General features: G+C 42.2%; 1 protein-coding gene and 1 non-coding gene across 8 annotated transcripts in view; both read right to left on the bottom strand.

Moving 5' to 3' along the window:
* Med15 (mediator complex subunit 15) overlaps nucleotides 1–17,577 on the bottom strand; it is a 67,016-nt gene that overhangs the window by 24,585 nt on the left and 24,854 nt on the right. For 5 of the 7 annotated variants that reach the window (XM_047560405.1, XM_047560402.1, XM_047560406.1 and 2 more), the window contains exons 3-5: nucleotides 8,991–9,042; nucleotides 7,309–7,338; nucleotides 5,728–5,940 (exon numbers count right to left, since the gene is read on the bottom strand). In XM_047560405.1, coding sequence (XP_047416361.1) covers nucleotides 5,728–5,940; nucleotides 7,309–7,338; nucleotides 8,991–9,042 — 295 coding nt within the window. Of the gene's footprint in view, nucleotides 1–5,727; nucleotides 5,941–7,308; nucleotides 7,339–8,986; nucleotides 9,043–17,577 lie in introns of all 7 variants that reach the window. The other 2 variants (XM_047560408.1, XM_047560407.1) reach the window with 1 other exon arrangement.
* Nucleotides 2,967–3,040, bottom strand: Trnav-cac (transfer RNA valine (anticodon CAC)). Its single transcript has one exon. It is a non-coding gene; the product is annotated as a tRNA-Val (tRNA).

Raw genomic sequence — 17,577 nt, forward strand, 5'->3', positions numbered from 1 at the left:
AAAGTTTGTCATTTCAAAATTATACAAAATTTTAAAATGTTACATACTAAGAGAATGGCACAGTATGAACTCTTTTGGGTTGGCTTTTCTTCCTTCCACATAATTTTCTGAAGATCACCTCCTACTTTCTAGTGATACCAATAGCTCCTAATGCCAAGAAGTATTCTATGGTATAAATATCTCCTAGGATGTGACCACTCACATGATGCAGGGCATCTGAGATGACTGCAGATTCAGTATATTACAAATAAAACTATAAGCCAGATACACACCTGTAATCCCAGAGACTTGAGAGACTATGACAGCAGGATTGTACCAGTCTGGGCAACTCAGCAAGACCTATCTCAAAATAAAAAACGGCTGGGGAATGTAGCTCGGTGATGAGTATCCCTGGGTTCAATCCCTAGTACTACAAAACAAACTACCAACACTCTTTCATGAGTTTTTATGGGAAGTTTTAATTTCTCTGCAATAAATGCCCAAGAATGTTAAGGCTGAGGAGCATGTTTCATTTTTAAAGAAGCTGTACCATTTTACCATCTGCAATATATAAGTGTTTCAGTTTCACCATCACCAGCACTTGACATTTGTCATGATTTATTTGAGTCATTCTTGGTAGGTATAAGAAGTATTATATTTATGTTTTGGATACAGACTGCTAACTCTGTTTGGAATTCAGAAAATACGTGAATGACAATAATCTTTTGAATTTGTTGAGGTTTGTTTTATGGTCGATTGGTTGATTTTTGTAAACATATTTGTTCCATGCTGTGCTTAGCTTAAGTTGTTCATTACGTTTTTCAGATCTTTTCTAAACATACCAATTTTTGTCTGCTTAACTAGCAATAGCAAAAGAAGTAACTGAGGTAATTGTCCAATAAATCTGTTCATTTTCTGTTTTTGTATCTCTCTGCATCTTCTACTGTAGGTGTTTCCTGAAGGATAACACATTTGCACTATTTCCTTACAGTTCTACTTAATCTCATGTTTCCTGTCTTTTAGCAGAAAAACTTAGTTCATTCACATTATGATTATTTACATTTTTCATTTCTATTTGTCTCTTCTTCTTCTTCCTCTTTTTTTTTTTTTTTTAGTACCAGGAATTGAACCCAAGGGCACTTAACCATTGAGTCAAATCCTTAGTCCCACAAATTCCCTTTTGAGACAGGATCTGGCTAAGTCCCTTAGGGCCTTGCTAGGTTGCCCAGGCTGGCCTTGAAACTTGCAATCCTCCTGCCTCTGCCTCAAAGTTGCTGGAATTGCAGGGGTGCACCAGTTCTTTTTTTTTTTTTTTTTAATTGCATTTTCTTTGAATGACTGGATTGAACTTTGTATGTTGTTTGGATTTTGTCACTTTTTTCATTATCCCATTTTTTAAATTGTTTTGAAATTTACAAATTATTTCTTGTTTTAGCAATTATTTTTCAATTTTATCATATATATTTAACTTGAAAGTATAAAGTTTGCTGGATCTGGTGGTACATTCCTGTACTCATCTCAGCAACTCAGGAGGCTGAGGCAGGAGGACACCAAGTTTGAAGCCAGCCTCAGCAACTTAGTGAGGCTCTAAGAAACTTTGTCAAACCCTGTCTCCAAAAAAAAAGCAGAGGTGGGGGCGGGTGAGGTGGGGTGGTTGGGGATGTGGCTAAGTACCCCTGGTACCAAAAATAAAAAGTAGAGCTGACCAATATTTTAACCTCTTTCTCAAGTTTACTATTTTTTATTTCTTTTGGGTCCTAGAGATTAAACCCAGGGATATGTAACCACTGAGTCACATTTCCAGTCCTTCTTATTTTATGTTAGAAAAGAATAATACCTACTCTATACACTACAGTAAGAATTAAATAATCTGTTATAACTAAAACAATCAAAATTGTGCTTGGAGTGGAGTAAGGCTGTGTAGAAATTAGCTTTGAGCATTACTAACATTTTGGTATGTCAGTACCAAATCAGCTTTGAGCATTACTGACATTTTGGTATGTCAGTTATGTTGTTGGGTTCCATTCTACATAAGATGTTTTAGCAGTATCTCTGGCCTCTATGTATTACAGGTCAGGGGCACCCCTACAGCTATGACATCCAAAATGATCTCCAGGCATTGTCAAATGTCTCTATGGTACACAATTACCCCAGTTGACAATCATGGGCTTAGAGTTACACACGTTTACTACCTCATGTACAATACCTCTTTTTCTATTATATGCCTGCATCTCAAAAAGATGGCTTGAGGGGGAAGAGGAATTGATGAGCTAATAAAAGGCTACTCCCCTTTAGAAAACCTTTTGGTGAAAGTCCTAGATGTTGTTAATCTAAAAACATCTTGCCTCCCTTGGCCTTATATGAGATTTGCAGGTACACATGGTTGGCAGCTCTGTTCCCAATGCTTTAATATTTTACCATCTTTTACACTACTGTTGGAGTCTACTTAGTGTTCCTTTACCGGAACTAGTTGTTTCTAAGATACTCTTCTGGGCTGTGGTGCTTGTATTTTTGCAACAGCAGGTTAAGACACAGGTGACCTATTTAGTTCACTTGGGTCAGCTGGCTTTTTGTTACCTCTTCTTGAACTTTTTCTTCCATTCTCTCCATTTGGTACTCTAAGATTTTGATTAGAACCTGGTCATACTTCTGCTCTTCCTCATTTCTTTTTTTCTTTTCTTTCTTTAAATTTTTTTTTTAGTTGTTGATAGACCTTTATTTTATTTATTTATTTATATGTGGTGCTGAGAATTGAAACCAGTGCCTCACATATGCTAGGGCAAGTGCTCTGCCACTGAGCCACAACCCCAGCCCTCTTCCACATTTCTTGTCCTTACTTTTATATTTTCCTTGTCCTCTTTTTTGTGTTTCATTTTAGGTATTTTCTTCAGAATTAGCTTCTAGTTTCTTCAGTTCCACTGAATCTGCTGTTTACTTATCCATGTTCTTTCTTTTTTTTTTTTTTTTTTTTTTTTTTTTTTTTTTTTTTGCGGTGCTGGGAATCGAACCCAGGGCCTTGTGCTTGTGAGGCAGGCACTCTACCAACTGAGCTACATCCCCAACCCTCCATGTTCTTTCAATAATTGTATTTCTCATTTCTAAAAGTTCTACTGGCTCCTTTTCAGATCTCCTTGTCACTCCTGACAGGGTTTTTTAGTTGTCATTTATCTTTTCTTTCTTTTCCTCAGTACTGGGGATTTAGCTCAGTATCACTGAGCTACATCACCAGTCCTTTTTATTTTTAATTTTGATACAGGGTCTAGGTTGCTTAGGGCCTCGCTAAATTGCTGTAGCTGGCCTCACAGATGTTTGCCACCACACCTGGTACTATTTCCTTACACGTGTGGAGCCAAGTACATATCTAACAATACTGGTATGTGTGGTTCCTGAGTGGATTTATATCTGTTTACTATCTTTGTTCTCCTTCATGGTGTTTGTTTCCCTTCCTACCTGGTGATTTTTGATTATGTGCTCACTGCATAATCTTAATCTGTGCAATTCTCACAGGTTTAAACTGGGGATGTTTTCCTCCAAATTCCAGGTGCTTCTAGGGGAGCTGGGGGTGGTGGTGCCAGAAGCCCCAGTACAAATTCTAGTGGGAGAGAGGAATTCTAGACTTGCCTTCCTCCATCTAGCAATGGGTCATGTTTAGTCTTCTGCAGTACAATCTAACCAGGATCTACATATCCAGTAGAAGAGGTCCTCAACACACAGTCTGTCACACAGCCAGAAGTAAAAATTATTTTTGTTATTTTGAAGTATTGGAAAATGAACCCAGGGGGCCTCTATCACTGAACTACATTCCTAGTCCTTTTTCTTTTTAATTTTGAGATAGGGTCTAAGTTGCCAAGGCTGGCCTTGAATGTGCCATCTGCCTCAGCCTCCCAAGTAATTGGAATTACAGGTGTGCATCAATGCTCCTGATTAGAATTTTTTTTTTTTTTGTACTAGAGATCAATCACTCAGCCACATCCCCAGCCCATTTTTGTATTTTATTTAGAGAAAGGATCTCAGTTGCTTAGTGCCTCACTAAGTTGCTGAGGCTTGTTTTGAACTCTCAATCCTCCTACCTCAGCCTCCCAAGCTGCTTGGATTATAGGACTGTCCCACCACTCCCAGCTAGAAATTATTTTCAAAGTCACTTTCATATGCACATGGTACAAAATTTGCTATGGAGCAAAAACAAACACAGTGGGTTTCGTAGGGTTACTGTGAGAGACACGTGGCAAAATATACCCAAACACTAAAACCTATATACAGCGATCCACAGCATCTTTATTTATAATAGCTCAAAACTGGACCAACCCAGATGTCCTTTAAAGGTTAGAAGATAAGTGAACTATGAAACACCCATTCCATGATACCCTACTCAGCAATCAAAGGAATGAACTACAGGTACAGCTTGGATCTTAAGGGCATCATCAGAAATACAAGGGCTAATCTCAAAGTCACTTATCACATAAGTCAGTTTCTACAATAAGTGCAAAGTGACATAGAATAGAGTGGAAGGGAAGATAGGTGGTTGTCAGGTTCAGGCTTAAAGGGAGGGAGTGATTTTGTTGTTTTTTTTTTTCTTTTTCTTTGCAATAGAGGCGACTGAAACCGGGGCAAACTTTACCAATGAGCTGCCTCCCTAGCCCTCTTTACTTTGAGACATGGTTTCGCTAGGTTGCCCAGGGTGGCCTGGAACATATGATTCTCCTGCCTCAGTCTCCTGAGCAGTTAGGATTACAGGTGTGTGCTACCAGACCCTGTGTGAGAGGATATAATTTCTCAGATATGATATAGGAGTTTATTGGTGATGATGGTTCTGTACACCGTGTATAGTGACAGTTACTTGATTACACACGTGAAGAAATCTCACAGAGCTACATATACTCATATATGCACAGCCAGGAATGCATATAAAAACTGGTGAAGTTTGAATGAAAGTCTCAATCTAAGCTGGCAGTATTGTCCTTTGCTATTTTTCACTTTAGACAACATACTAAGTAAGATATTATCACTGGAGACAGCTGAATGAAGGGCACATGAGAACTGTGCTAATTTATACTTTCCTGTGACTCTCAAACTGTTTATTTCAAAAATAAACATAAAGGGGGAAAAAGTACTGAAGCATTTTGCAGTGGACACAGTACATTACAAGTACTGAATACATGTTTATGGGAGTCAGAAGGACATCAAGAAGGGTCCTGGAAAGCAGAAGGAAAAGGTGCTTTGTCCTTTATCCCACCTCAAAGGAGCTGCATGCAGGAACCGGGGACACATCCCAGAGAACAGTGCAAAGGACAAAGCACCTCCTTCAAGGAAAGGGAGCCCAGTGAAGATGTGGCTATGAGTCACAAGCCAGGACTGACTAGTACAAGAGCAGCACCAGGAGATAACCCTTGTCAGACTGTGGGGTGGTGGGGTGCTGACATGGCACTGCTTCATGGCTGAGAATCCCCTGAAACATATCGTTTCTATTTCAATGACAAAACATAACCCTTTGGATGTTGTCCCAGGCCCTCCCCAACCTCTTACTAGTACCCCTCCTTCTGTCCAAGACAAGGAGGGATTAGTATCACTTAACCATTCGGGGAGCTCAAAGAGGGCTTGGAGCTTTTCTTTTCAGACCCAGTACAGACAAAAGAACCAAGCTGTTTGTGGCTTTTCTATGCTTTTCTCAATACCATCACAAGCAAAGAAATAAAATGCAGAGTTACCTGCAAAGAAAGCTGTAAATTCTCTAGGAAGTATAGTACTCACTCTGAGGAGGTGCTGTAGACACCACAGTCATTCCATGAGGGGCCATTCCCGAGGTCCCAGGTGGCGGCTGCCCTGAGAGTGCCATTGGCTGCCCCATGGCACCAAGGCCACTCATCCCCCCCAGGGACTGTCCTGGGCCCCGAGGAGGCATGCCAATTCCAGTTGCTCCTGCAGTGGGTCCTCCAGTCAGGCTCTGCAGGGCATTCATGGGGTCTGTGGGAACACAAGGGAGTACATCTCAGGAAAGTGCCCCTGAGCTAGGAAGTCTCAAGATATGATTCTCAAGGGGCACAGACCTCCTCCCATCTATATGCTTTACTCCCACAAAGCCCCAAATGGTGAAAGCCAGAGTCCTGGAGCCTCCCAAATGCCCAGGGCCAGGACTCTGGGTGTATTGGTCTCTACTGCTGGAATGAGAGCTCCTTGAAAACAGGAAGCATACCCCACATTCCTGGTCTGGTCTGTGACAGGGTACTAGTGCTGAGTGACAAAGGACCCCTCTGATCCTGCAGCTAAGTGAAGATAGGCTGATGCCTCGAGGGCAGGTGGCAACCAGGAGGGACTTACAGAGACAACAAAATCTGAGGGCACTTACTCCTTAGCAGGCGGGAACAGGATGGCTGGATCAGAAAAACAAAAGGGGCTATATAGACACTTCCCAGTGAGGGCACAAGTAGTGCCTAGTCTCTGCTGTCAAGTCTCTGTGGGACACGGTCCCAGTTCAGCCCTGTGGCTAAGAGCAGCACATCAGAGTAGGCTAAAATGTGTAGGAGGGCTCGACAGAGGGTTGAGGGGCAGGACAGCACAGCCCAATGAGCGATGCCACAATCAAAGACAAGAAGGCTGATGCCATCATTACCACAGTGTGGACTCATGGCAAAGGGTTACCTGTGGACAAATATGGCCTGGTTGGGTCACCCTGCCATAGAACTGGGTGGTGACTAAAGAATCCACACATCAAAGCCAGAGTCCAGGCCACAAAACTTGAACCCAACTGGGTCCATCTGGCTGAGAATTACTGTGCTGGTTGAGGCAGGGTCCGCTGAGGTAGGGCACCTGGTATTTTCAGCTCTGCTGTCTAGGGTGATTCAAGCCTTTCTGACAGGCTGGAGCTCAGGTAACCAGCTTGGATTTGCTCACCCCTACACTGACTGCGGAGACCAGAGTTCAACTGCCAGAATTCCCCTTAAGTGATAAAACCTTGAAATTAAAATGGAAAGATTTCTAAACTTGTAAAGAAATTGCATAACTTAAGGGAAAGGAATTTACAGTTATTCTCTAAAACATGCTACTACAGATTATAGTTTTCTCCAAGAAAGCTTAGTATTTTTAGACAATAAGAGCTTTGTGAGTTTTTATAATCTTCTTGCTAGAAACCTGGACAGAGAGGCATCATCTGATTTCAGTTTCCAAGAAGATGAAGGGTGGAGGAGACACTGAGGCATGACTGATCAGCCTCCTTCCTGCTAGAGATCTTTGGAAATTCTTCTTTGAAAATGTGCACAAAGTAGGCATCATCTCATTCCTGCCACCCCAATCTTAGGTTGGGAAAGACTTTATTTCAAAAGGAAAAACTCTTACCACTGACAGAAGCTTGAGATTTCTTGTTATCTATATAAAAACACAAGCAGAAAAACAAAGTAAACAAAGTTTTATATAAACACATGTTTTCAGGGTAAGTCAGCTTTGTAGACATTTGACCAGAGGTTATTTGCTAAAACTGAACTGACCCTGCCCAGAAACCAGGCAAACAGACCTCAGAGCCTCAACTCCATGAAGCCACTGGTTCTTCTGGCAACCACAGGAGGAGGTGTCTGTTCCTGGCATGCTGAACATGCAAGAGGCCTAGGGTCAGAGGGCACCACTTGGAGGTCCACCTGGGGCCTCAGGGAACTGCTGAAGTCTCAGGTACCCTGGGCCTACTCTGCTTTTCCTTCCTTCTCAGACCCTGAGGCATCAACTGTAAGAGAACACCAAGAACCTATGAAGGAGCTAGAAAGGTGCTGAGAACTTGTAACACCTCCATTTTCAGATCACTCTGATGAAGCAGCATTTCGATTTCCTAGGTGAAGAAACTGAGGATGCCCAAGGCTGACAGGAAGTCAGGTCTACCTAGCCCCAGTACCTGGGGAAGAAATTCCCTGACAAAGGTAGTCTAAAGCTTCCATATGAGCCCAGGAAATCCAGGGCCTAATGGTCACTAGGCCACTATTAAGATGAGCACAGCATGGGGTGGGAAGTGTCCATTTCAGGACATCCCACTACTTGTTCCTCAGACTTCTAGTTTATTCTCTTCTACGTTTCCCAGGTCCTTCCCCAAGCCCCAAAGAAAGTGAAATCCCATTAAGTTCACCTTGGTGGTCATTCTAATAAAAGGTCAGTGTGGAAAGCAGAAAACCCTACTGAGCTCAGGGATTCTCAATCTCTCTCTCTGCCCTTGTTGACTGCCACTAAAGCCACAACTACCTCTACAACCCACATTCCAACTGCCACTAAACCAAAGGGAAACAGTTTCTGACCCATGTCAAAAGCAGCCCTCTCTAGTGCTTACATAACCAGGGTGGGTAGGAAGGTTGCTGGCTGGAGTCCAGAGTAGCCACCAGCATGAGTTTCCTTCACAGGATACAGTTATCCAGGAACACTCAAGGTCCACATGATTCCACATAACACATGAAAGCACAAAGAATACCTGCCCCAGGATGTCTTGAAAACTACTGAAGAACTAGATCCACTGCCTGGCCAGTCTGAAAGAACAACAGCAGGAACTCTACAGGGGGACACAACATGAGACGAAGGAATCCTCAGCATGGCAGGGAACAAGGGGTGGGGATTTAGGAGGATGACCCAGAAGCTTACAGTCACAGAAACACACATTTAGATCAGGCCTCCATAGGTGAATAAAACTAACTATTAAGGAAGAAAGCATATGTTTCAGGGTAAACTGCTTATTGAAAATTGCCCAGAGTGTGAAAGCAAAGCTTTATAAAAATGTAGATAAGTACACAAGAGAAAAGAGCAGCCCAGTTTAGACCTCTTTGAGGTCAACATTTCTGTCATGTCAGAATTAGCATTTCTGAGGCTCTGGGAGGATGCAGAATTTGGAATCAAATGCTATGCAGTGAGGAATTTCCCAGAAGCAGACAAGTTGACACAGATGTTCCAACTCAGGCACTTCGATCCACCCAGAGAGCCGCCAACAGATAGCAATAGAACTAGCCTTTCACAGTGATCATAACAAACCAGAAATGTGAAATCTTACTTACGAATATCTCGAAAATGGATAATAAGCCTGGCCACGAGGGAAAGGTATTCATCCTAAAAGTAAAAACAGGAAGCAGTTTAAATCCCAAATGGAGAAGCATAGCCATGTGACTCCCCCTTTTCACCCCCTCATCCTGCCCAACCAGAGGTTCTTCCTGCAAGGCTGCTGGCCTCTGAGGCCAACTGAGATGGCTGCAGTCACTCAGCCCAGCTCAGCTCCCTCTGGAATCCATCTCTCAGAGCAGAGCTGTCAGTGCTTCACTCTGTCAATAAAAGGCACAAAGAAACAAAAGAAGGGTACAGAGAACCTTCAAAAGGCAGCCCCTCCATACTAATGGAAAAAGCACTCAGTTGAAGAGCTGGGAGTCACCTAAATTCCTTCTTGTCACATAGGGCAAAATCAGGTCCAGAGGGAGGCCAAGAAGTTGGCCTAAGGTCACAACGCCTATCAGACGCAGACATGTACAGATCACTGCTGTCTTTGCATTTTTGGTATGGAAGAGCTTTCACTTTTCACGACCAGCCTGTTGCTGCCTTTCCCTTGCTAACGTGGTATGTGCACACAAATCTGCACGGGGTGCCCCTGGCTATGCCTCCTTGGAATCCATGTTTCTCTGATAACTACAAAGGCAAGGGAGGGAGCAAAATGCCACTTGAAGGCGACAGGTAAAAGCCATTGACTGCCTAGGCCCTCTGTCTAGGCTGCCATATTTTGGAACTGCCCAGTAGGGCCCGCCTTCTACTAACTGTCCTGTGGGCACTCAATGTTGTTCTGGGGAAATCACTACTGAGAGTCTATCTTGTGGACAATGGAAGGATGTTTAAGTTAAAATTTTACTTCAGAGAAGCATACTTTTTCTCCAAGGAAATGCCCATCCTTCCAGCAAGGCAACCCAGAAGGGTGAAGCCCTTACTCCTGCACTGCTGCACAATTGTCCTCCCAAGTCACTGTGGTACTGAGAGTCCACTAGACAGAAGACAAGACAGCAGGGGAAAGGGACAAGAAAATAAACATGGATTGGGTGAAGGTTAAAACCTAAAGACACTGTATCTACATCTCTATCATCCCTCGCCTACTTCCACACTCCACCACACTACTATTTTTCAGCTAGAGTATTTAGCACAGGGTAAAAGGAAGGAGAAAAGCCCAATGGAAAGAAGCTAGGAGGAACTGCTGAGAAGACAAAGGTAAAAGGAGACACTGCTGGAACAAAGGGGCACTGAGGTACTCTATCAGTACTCCAAAATTCTAACGGCCCCATCGATTTCTAGTAGGAAAGATAACATGTGTGTGGGGGCGGGGACCCCAGTCAGTTGCCTGCCAAGACATAGTCCCTGAAGGACCTGGTAAGTGGGAGCAATAGAAGCGTAGGGGCCAAAGGAAGCTCAGGAATGGAAATGAGGCAATCAGGTCTAGGGCGAGAGAACTTGGAAGCCAGCCACGTCCACATCTGACCTCTGATTAGGGCCCTGGACTACCTTGTAGGTCGGCAAAACCTTAAAAGAATTTGTTGAGTTTTCTCCATTACCATGAAAGGTAAAACAGGAGGGAGTAGGTTAAAAAAAAAAAGTTATGTTTACATAAACACAAGACATGATAAATGAGGCCCCAAACTCCTGCACAGAAGCAGGACCTAGTTACACCCACTATCAGAAGACAGATGGGTAGACACTACCATGCTGTGAGTCTACTTGCCACTACTGGTCTAGAGCTGAGAAAGTCATCAAGGTCTAATCCAACTCTGCAGATTTAAGGGTGTGTGGAGAGGAAGGGATGCCTTATATGGAAAAGAGACAGTAAGTCACCATGAGGACCAAGGGACTTTCTCATGGATGAAACACATTTTTTACGTTCTCCCAAAAGCAAGTCACCCAAGAACACATGGGGGCTAAGTCTATGGGTCAGCAAAAGCATCTGACATTGCACCACTGATCCCCCAGGGCTGGGCTATCGTTTACACCCCCAGCTGCTTATTTTTTGTCTGTTATTGATGGTATCCTAACTGACCTTCCCAGGTGTGAGAATTTTCAGCCCCTGTCCAGACAGAGAGACAATGGTACTCCCTTAATCCAAAAGCACCCAAATTTGCCACAATAGCTCCAGAAAAAAGGTCAAGGGCAGGTAAGCACCTTATCTTCCCTACATGCCTGTAATCTCAGTGGCTTGGGAGGCTGAGACAGGAGGCTTTCCAGTTCAAAGTCAGCCTCTGCAACGATGAGGTGCTAAACAACTCAGTGAGACTCTGTCTCTAAATAAAATAGAAAATAGGCTGGGGATGTGGCTCAGTGGTTGAGTGCCCCTGAGTTCAATCCCTGGTACCAAATTAAAAAAAAAAAAAAAGACCTATAAAGTTAATTTGAATTGGAAACATCGGTGTAATATTACAGGGTTTTTTATTTTTCCTTTTAATTTTGAAACATGGTCTCAAGAAGTTGCTGAGGCTGACTTTGAACTCAAAATTCTCCTGCCTCAGTCTCCCAAATTGCTGGGATTACAGGTAGCACCACCATACCTGACTTATGAGGTGTTTCTGTTATTTCATTTTATTTCTTAGTCCTATTCACAAAAAAGCCCAAAAGCAATGAGCAGAGCCGAGTACACAACTGTGTGCACTGAATGCCATTTCACCCTCAAAAAAGGACTCAGGGATCCTTGGAGGAACAGGCATTTCCAGAGCCTAAATATCAGCAAGCTAGAAAAGACTAAAAGGGTCAAGTAAGGAGTCCTGTAAGAGGTCATGTAAGAGTGCAGGGGGGATGGGCACCATCACTGAAGGAAGACATGACCATCTAAACATCAATGCAAACTACTACAATAGACTGAAACACATCAAATATACAGCCCTGAGCCTAAAATGTGGCTCAAAGAGAACCCATCTGTGGGCCCCTGAGGGCACTCTTTGCCCTGGAAGGAATAATAAAAGCATTCCGGATGGTCTAGAACAAACAGTGTTTTAAAAAAAAAAAAAAAGTAGTACTCCCTGAAGATAGAAAATGCTCCTTGACAAAAAAATTCCATGTAATAAACGTGGAAGAAGAGCCAGAATTAAGGACAATGACCATTTTGCAATTCCTAATTAAACAATGGAATTACTGGATAATGAAGAACTTTACAAGGAGTCAGGCAGCCACCCCTCTAAATCCTCAACAACTGTGCCTCCTTGAAGCATTGATACATCCAGAAATACCAGAAAAGGTCACCTTGGATCCATTCTTCTTAACAAGACATTGCACCACTGATCCTCTCTGCTCTTTCAGTCTAACACCCAGTTCACAATGAAATGGCAGACAGGAGTGAGCCACAGGCATCAGGGCCCATGTAAAGGACTTCTGGGCTATTTTTTCTACAGGCTGTGAGAGGCCTGAGGGTGAACAGACTCTCATTTAGATCCTGATTCAAATAAACCAACTGCTAGGAAAAAACTGCCCGACTGAGTTTGTGTTATTGTTCAGTGGGGCTCTGACTGTGTGTCCTCTGTGTGGAGAAGCTCTGCAGTTGCAGGGATACAACACCATGAAAGCTGAGATCTGCCTTAAACACTTCAAGATGAACACAGACAGGTCAAACTGCAACAACTGCAGGCTCCAGGAATCTCTCTGAAAGTTTTCCTAACACATTTAAAAATGTATCAAAGGGGGCTGGGGAGAGAGCTCAGTTGGTAGAGTGCTTGCCTTGTAAGCACAAGGCCCTGGGTTCGATCCCCAGCACCCCCCCAAAAAAAAAAAAATTTTTTTTATCAAACCTCAGAGGGCATTCTCAAGCCAAGGCAGCCCCAACCGCATCCTCTACCCATTACCACTCAAGTAAACCATGCTGCCCTGACTTTGCTACCAAGGACAGATAGACGTGTTCTCTATTACCGTCACTGATTCCATTTTTTAAAATATAATAGTTTCAGCTGGGCATGGTGGCACATGTCTCTAATCCCAGAAACTTGGGAGGTTGAGGCAGTAGGATCCTAAATTCAAAGTCAGCCTCAACACTAGCCTCAGCAACTTAGCAAGGCTCTGAGCAACTTAGTGAGACCCTATCTCAAAACAAAAACTAAACAAATACATATATACACATATACATACATAATAGTTTTATTGAAATACAATTCACTTTCCATAAAATCCACCCATTTAAACTATACCATTCAAGATTTTAATATATTTAGAGCTGTTCGACATCACCACAAAAATTTTTAGACTGGGGATATAGCTCAGTTCGTAGAGTGCTTGCCTTCAAAGCAGAAAGCCCTGGGTTCAATCTCCAGCACAGACAAAAAAAAAAAAAAAATTATCACTCTTAAAGGAAACTCCATTACCCCATAGCATTCTTGGCTCTAGGCAATCATTAGTCAACTTTCCATCTTTAGTGGGCTAAATAATAAGCCGCGACATATCAGGTCTGAGTCCCTGGAACCTATACATGTTACCTTATTTGGAGAAAGGGTTTTTGCAGATGTGCTTAAGGATCCTGAGATAGGAGATCATGCAGGTGGGCCTTAACTGCAATCACATGTATCCTCATAAGGAGGAGGAAAAAAGATTCACACTCAGAGATGAAGGTGATGGAACAGAGACATTTCAGCCTATGATGCTGAGTTTTGAAGCCTGGTGTGACACATTCATACACCAAAGGATACCAACAGTTACCACAAGCTAGAAGATGTAAGGAAAATTGTCCCTGAGAGTCTCCAGAGGGAGTGCAGTCCTACCAACATGGTGATTTTCGCCCAGTGATAAATGATTTTACTCTTCTGGCCTTTAGAATTTGGAGAGACTAGATTTGTTTGTTCAAATTATGAATGTATGCATTCATTTATTTACTTATTTACGACAGTGTTTCCTTACAGGACTGGGGATGTAGCTCAGTGGTAAAGCAGCCCTCAGTTCAATTCCCAGCACTGCAAAGGAGAGAAAACAAAAAACAAAAAACAAAACAAAACAAATAACAACAACAAAACAAAGAGAGCAAGAGAGAATCCAAGTATGCACAAGCAAACAAGCTAATTAAGCATCATGCTTCTTTTGACTTGCCCTGTACTTGGTTTTCTCATGGGTAAACTAGGGAAAATGTTGCTTGATAGATGTTTGTAAAATGTTTCTCTTGGTGTCTGGATACATTCATAATACAGCAACAGAAAACTGAACAATTAGAATTTAAAATTAGGCTTGTGAACAAGTATGTTTACTAAGGGCAGAGCAGAAGTCCTGACAGTTACACATTTAGATGGAGTTCATTAAAACAGCACTACTAATGGTGATAAGAACATTGGAGCCTTGCTCTGAACAAGTAGCACCAAGCATACGCCCAGGACTTTTTAGGAGATCTCAATTGTTGTTAAGAAAATGCTCATTTTTTTCATGTGCTTACATCTTCTAAAGTATACTTTAGGCTTTTCTCAGTTCTAAGAATCAGTACTTCCAATGCCTTGAACACTTGGGCAGGTAAACTCCCTTGGTTAAACAGGAATAGCAGAAGATGTATTCAGATTTAATGAAGAGCTAGACCTTGGGTTTTTGAGGTTCCTTAGAAAGGCTGAAGATAGGAAAGTGTCTCCTTTTATCAGATGGATATTTGCAATCTCCCACTTCCACAAAGAATGGGTCTAAATTATCTATGCTCTTGCCCATTTATCTGGTTGGTTGGTAGTTCAGCTCTTGTTCCAAGTGGCCTGCCCAAGTTTAATGCTCTTGGCCTCTATGGTCAGGGTTCACTTTTGCACCAGTCAATTCGTAATGAGTGAACACACACACACACACACACACACACACACAGAGTCTCACCCTTAGTAAGGCCTTCAGCAACTCAGTCTGACCCTGTCTCAAAATTAAAAAAAAAATAGAGCTGAGGATGTAGCTCAGAGGTAAAGAGCCCCTAGGTTCAATCCCCAGTTCCAAAATAAACAGACAGACAGATAGATAGTCTTGCAGGGCATGGTGGTGCACATCTATAACACCTGTGACTCAGGACGCTGAGGCAGGAGGATCACAAGTTTGAGGACAGCCTCAGTCACTTAGCAAGATCCTGCCTCAACACTCACACATTGCTGGTGGAGTTACAAATTGGTGCAGCCACTCTGGAAAGCAGTATGGAGATTCCTCAGAAAACCTGGAATGGACTCACCATTTGACCCAGTTATCCCACTCCTCAGTTTATACACAAAGGACTTAAAATCAGCATACTACAATGATGCAGCCGCATCAATGTTCATAGCAGCTCAATTCACAATAGCTAGATTGTGGAACCAACCTAGATGCCCTTCAATTGATGAATGGATAAAGATACTGTGGTATATATACACAATGGAATATTACTTGGCCATAAAAAAGAATAAAATTACGGCATTTGCTGGTAAATGGATGAAGGTGGAAAATATCATGCTAAGTGAAACAGGCCACACCCAAACCAAAGGCCGAATGTTTTCTCTGATAAGTGGATGACAATACAGAATGAGTTGGGGTGGCAGGGGGAAGAGAAGAATGAAGGAACTTTGGATGGTGTAGAGGAAAATGGGGTCGGAAGGGGTGGGGGAACGGAAAGATAGTAGAATGAAACAGACAGTATTACCCTATGTATATTTATGATTACATGAATGGTGTGAATCTACATTGTATACAACCATAGAAATGAAAAGTTGTACCCCATTTGTGTACAATGAATCAAAATGCAGTCTGTAAAAATTAAAAAAGATTCTGCCTTAAAAAAAAAAAAAAAAAGACTGAGGATGTAGCTCAAGGTAAAAGCATCACTGGGTTCAATTCCCAGTACAAAAAAAACCAAAATGTATAAAAATAAATTGTGGGGCTGGGATTGTAGCTTAGTGGTAGAGTGCTTGCCTAGCATGTGTGACGCACTGGGTTAGATTCTCAGCACTGCATATAAATAAATAAAATAAAGGTTCATTGGCAATTAAAACAAACAAACAAACAACAAAACCTTCCACCAAGGCTTTCTTTGTTAAAAATAAATAAATAAAAATTTAAAAGTAAAAAATCAGGGCTGGGGCTATAGCTCAGTGGTAGAGAGCTTGCCTCACATGTGTGAGGCACTGGTTTGATCCTCAGCACCACATAAAATTAAATAAATGAAGATATTATGTATACATACAACTAAAACATATTTTAAAAATTTAAAAAATATTGTTCTGTACTGAACATGCATAGACTTTTATCATTATTCCCTAGCCAATACAGCACAGTATTTGCATTAGATTAGGTATTATAGTAATCTAGAGATGGTTTAAAGGATAAGGGAAATGTGTGCAGTTTTTATGCAAGTATTTTATACAAGGGGCTTAAGTATCTGTGAATTCTGGTATCCTCAGGGAACCCTGGAACCAATCTCCCACAGATATCAAGGAACAACTCTTTAAGGTTAATTTTTAAAAGATTAAGTAAGCAGGACTGGAGTTGTGGTTCAATGGTAGAGTGCTTGCCTACTATGCATGAAGCGCTGGGTTTGATTCTCAGCACCGCATATAAATAAATAAATAAATAAAAGCTCCAGTGACAACTAAAAAAAATTTAAAGAAAAAAAAAAAGATAAGTAAGCAAACAACCAGAAATACATCCAGTTTTAGTAAGCATCTTTCCACATCTTTAGTAAGCCTCTGTAGGTAATGACAGAGGTGCCAACACACCTGACTGCCGAACTCTCTGAAGGCTGCCTGGAATATGTGGAGTTGCTATTATCACTATGGCCCACCACCCAGGCATGGCTCTATTTGTTTCCCTCTGCCTCCCTCAGACAGAGGATTCCCATCCATGAGCATTAAAGTCTTCAGGAATTAAAGTGAGTGTCTGAATGTCTTTTGCTCTGGCAGGTGAGAATCAGTGAGAGACATCGTGTCCACTCTGACATCAGACCCCTAGGATTACATCCTAGCTCTCCTCTAACCAGTCATGTGGTATTCTGAGCAGGGAAATTAGCATGTGTGTGCCTGTATTTTCCTTGTATGTTGACAGGGAAAAATAATACTGTACCCACTTTATAGGTCTAAGTGGGACTCAAAGAGAGTCAATACATGAAGCACTCAGAACATGACCTTGCAAGGGGACATCACATTAGAGTGTGCAGATGAGATCTGGCCATGAAACCTGGAGCCAGCCAATGTCAGGATGTGTCCACTCCTGGAAAATTGGTGAATTCTTCTAAAGAAAAGCACTCAAGGTTTTCTCTGCCCTAGAGTATACACTAAAGAGCTCGAAGTGCTTATTAGTTCTCCAGTTCCCTTCAGAGAGGCATCTTTGGACCTGCAAACACATCAGAATTCCAATGGAAAATCATCCGCCTCCTCCATGACTCACTACCTCCCAGCTCCTCTTGGGGTCCATAGAGATCTCATTCTTCCCTATCTTAACCCTGCTCCAGGGTCCCACTTCTTAAAATTTTTTCATAGCTGCTCTAACAGGGTCTCAGGCATCAGGGGGAGGTAAAAGTGTGCTTGAGTTGCAATTTTGACCTGAGGAGTCCACCCACAGACCAACCTTGTTGGAAGGTTCTCAACTTTTGTTTGCCTTCATGTGGAGCTTGATCAGTAAGTAAAAAGACAAACACAGACAACAATGTCTCTGTAAAAATGACATAGGAATTTTCCA

The sequence above is a fragment of the Sciurus carolinensis genome, chromosome 8 (genome assembly GCF_902686445.1).
Source record: "Sciurus carolinensis chromosome 8, mSciCar1.2, whole genome shotgun sequence".
Lineage (NCBI taxonomy): Eukaryota > Metazoa > Chordata > Mammalia > Rodentia > Sciuridae > Sciurus > Sciurus carolinensis.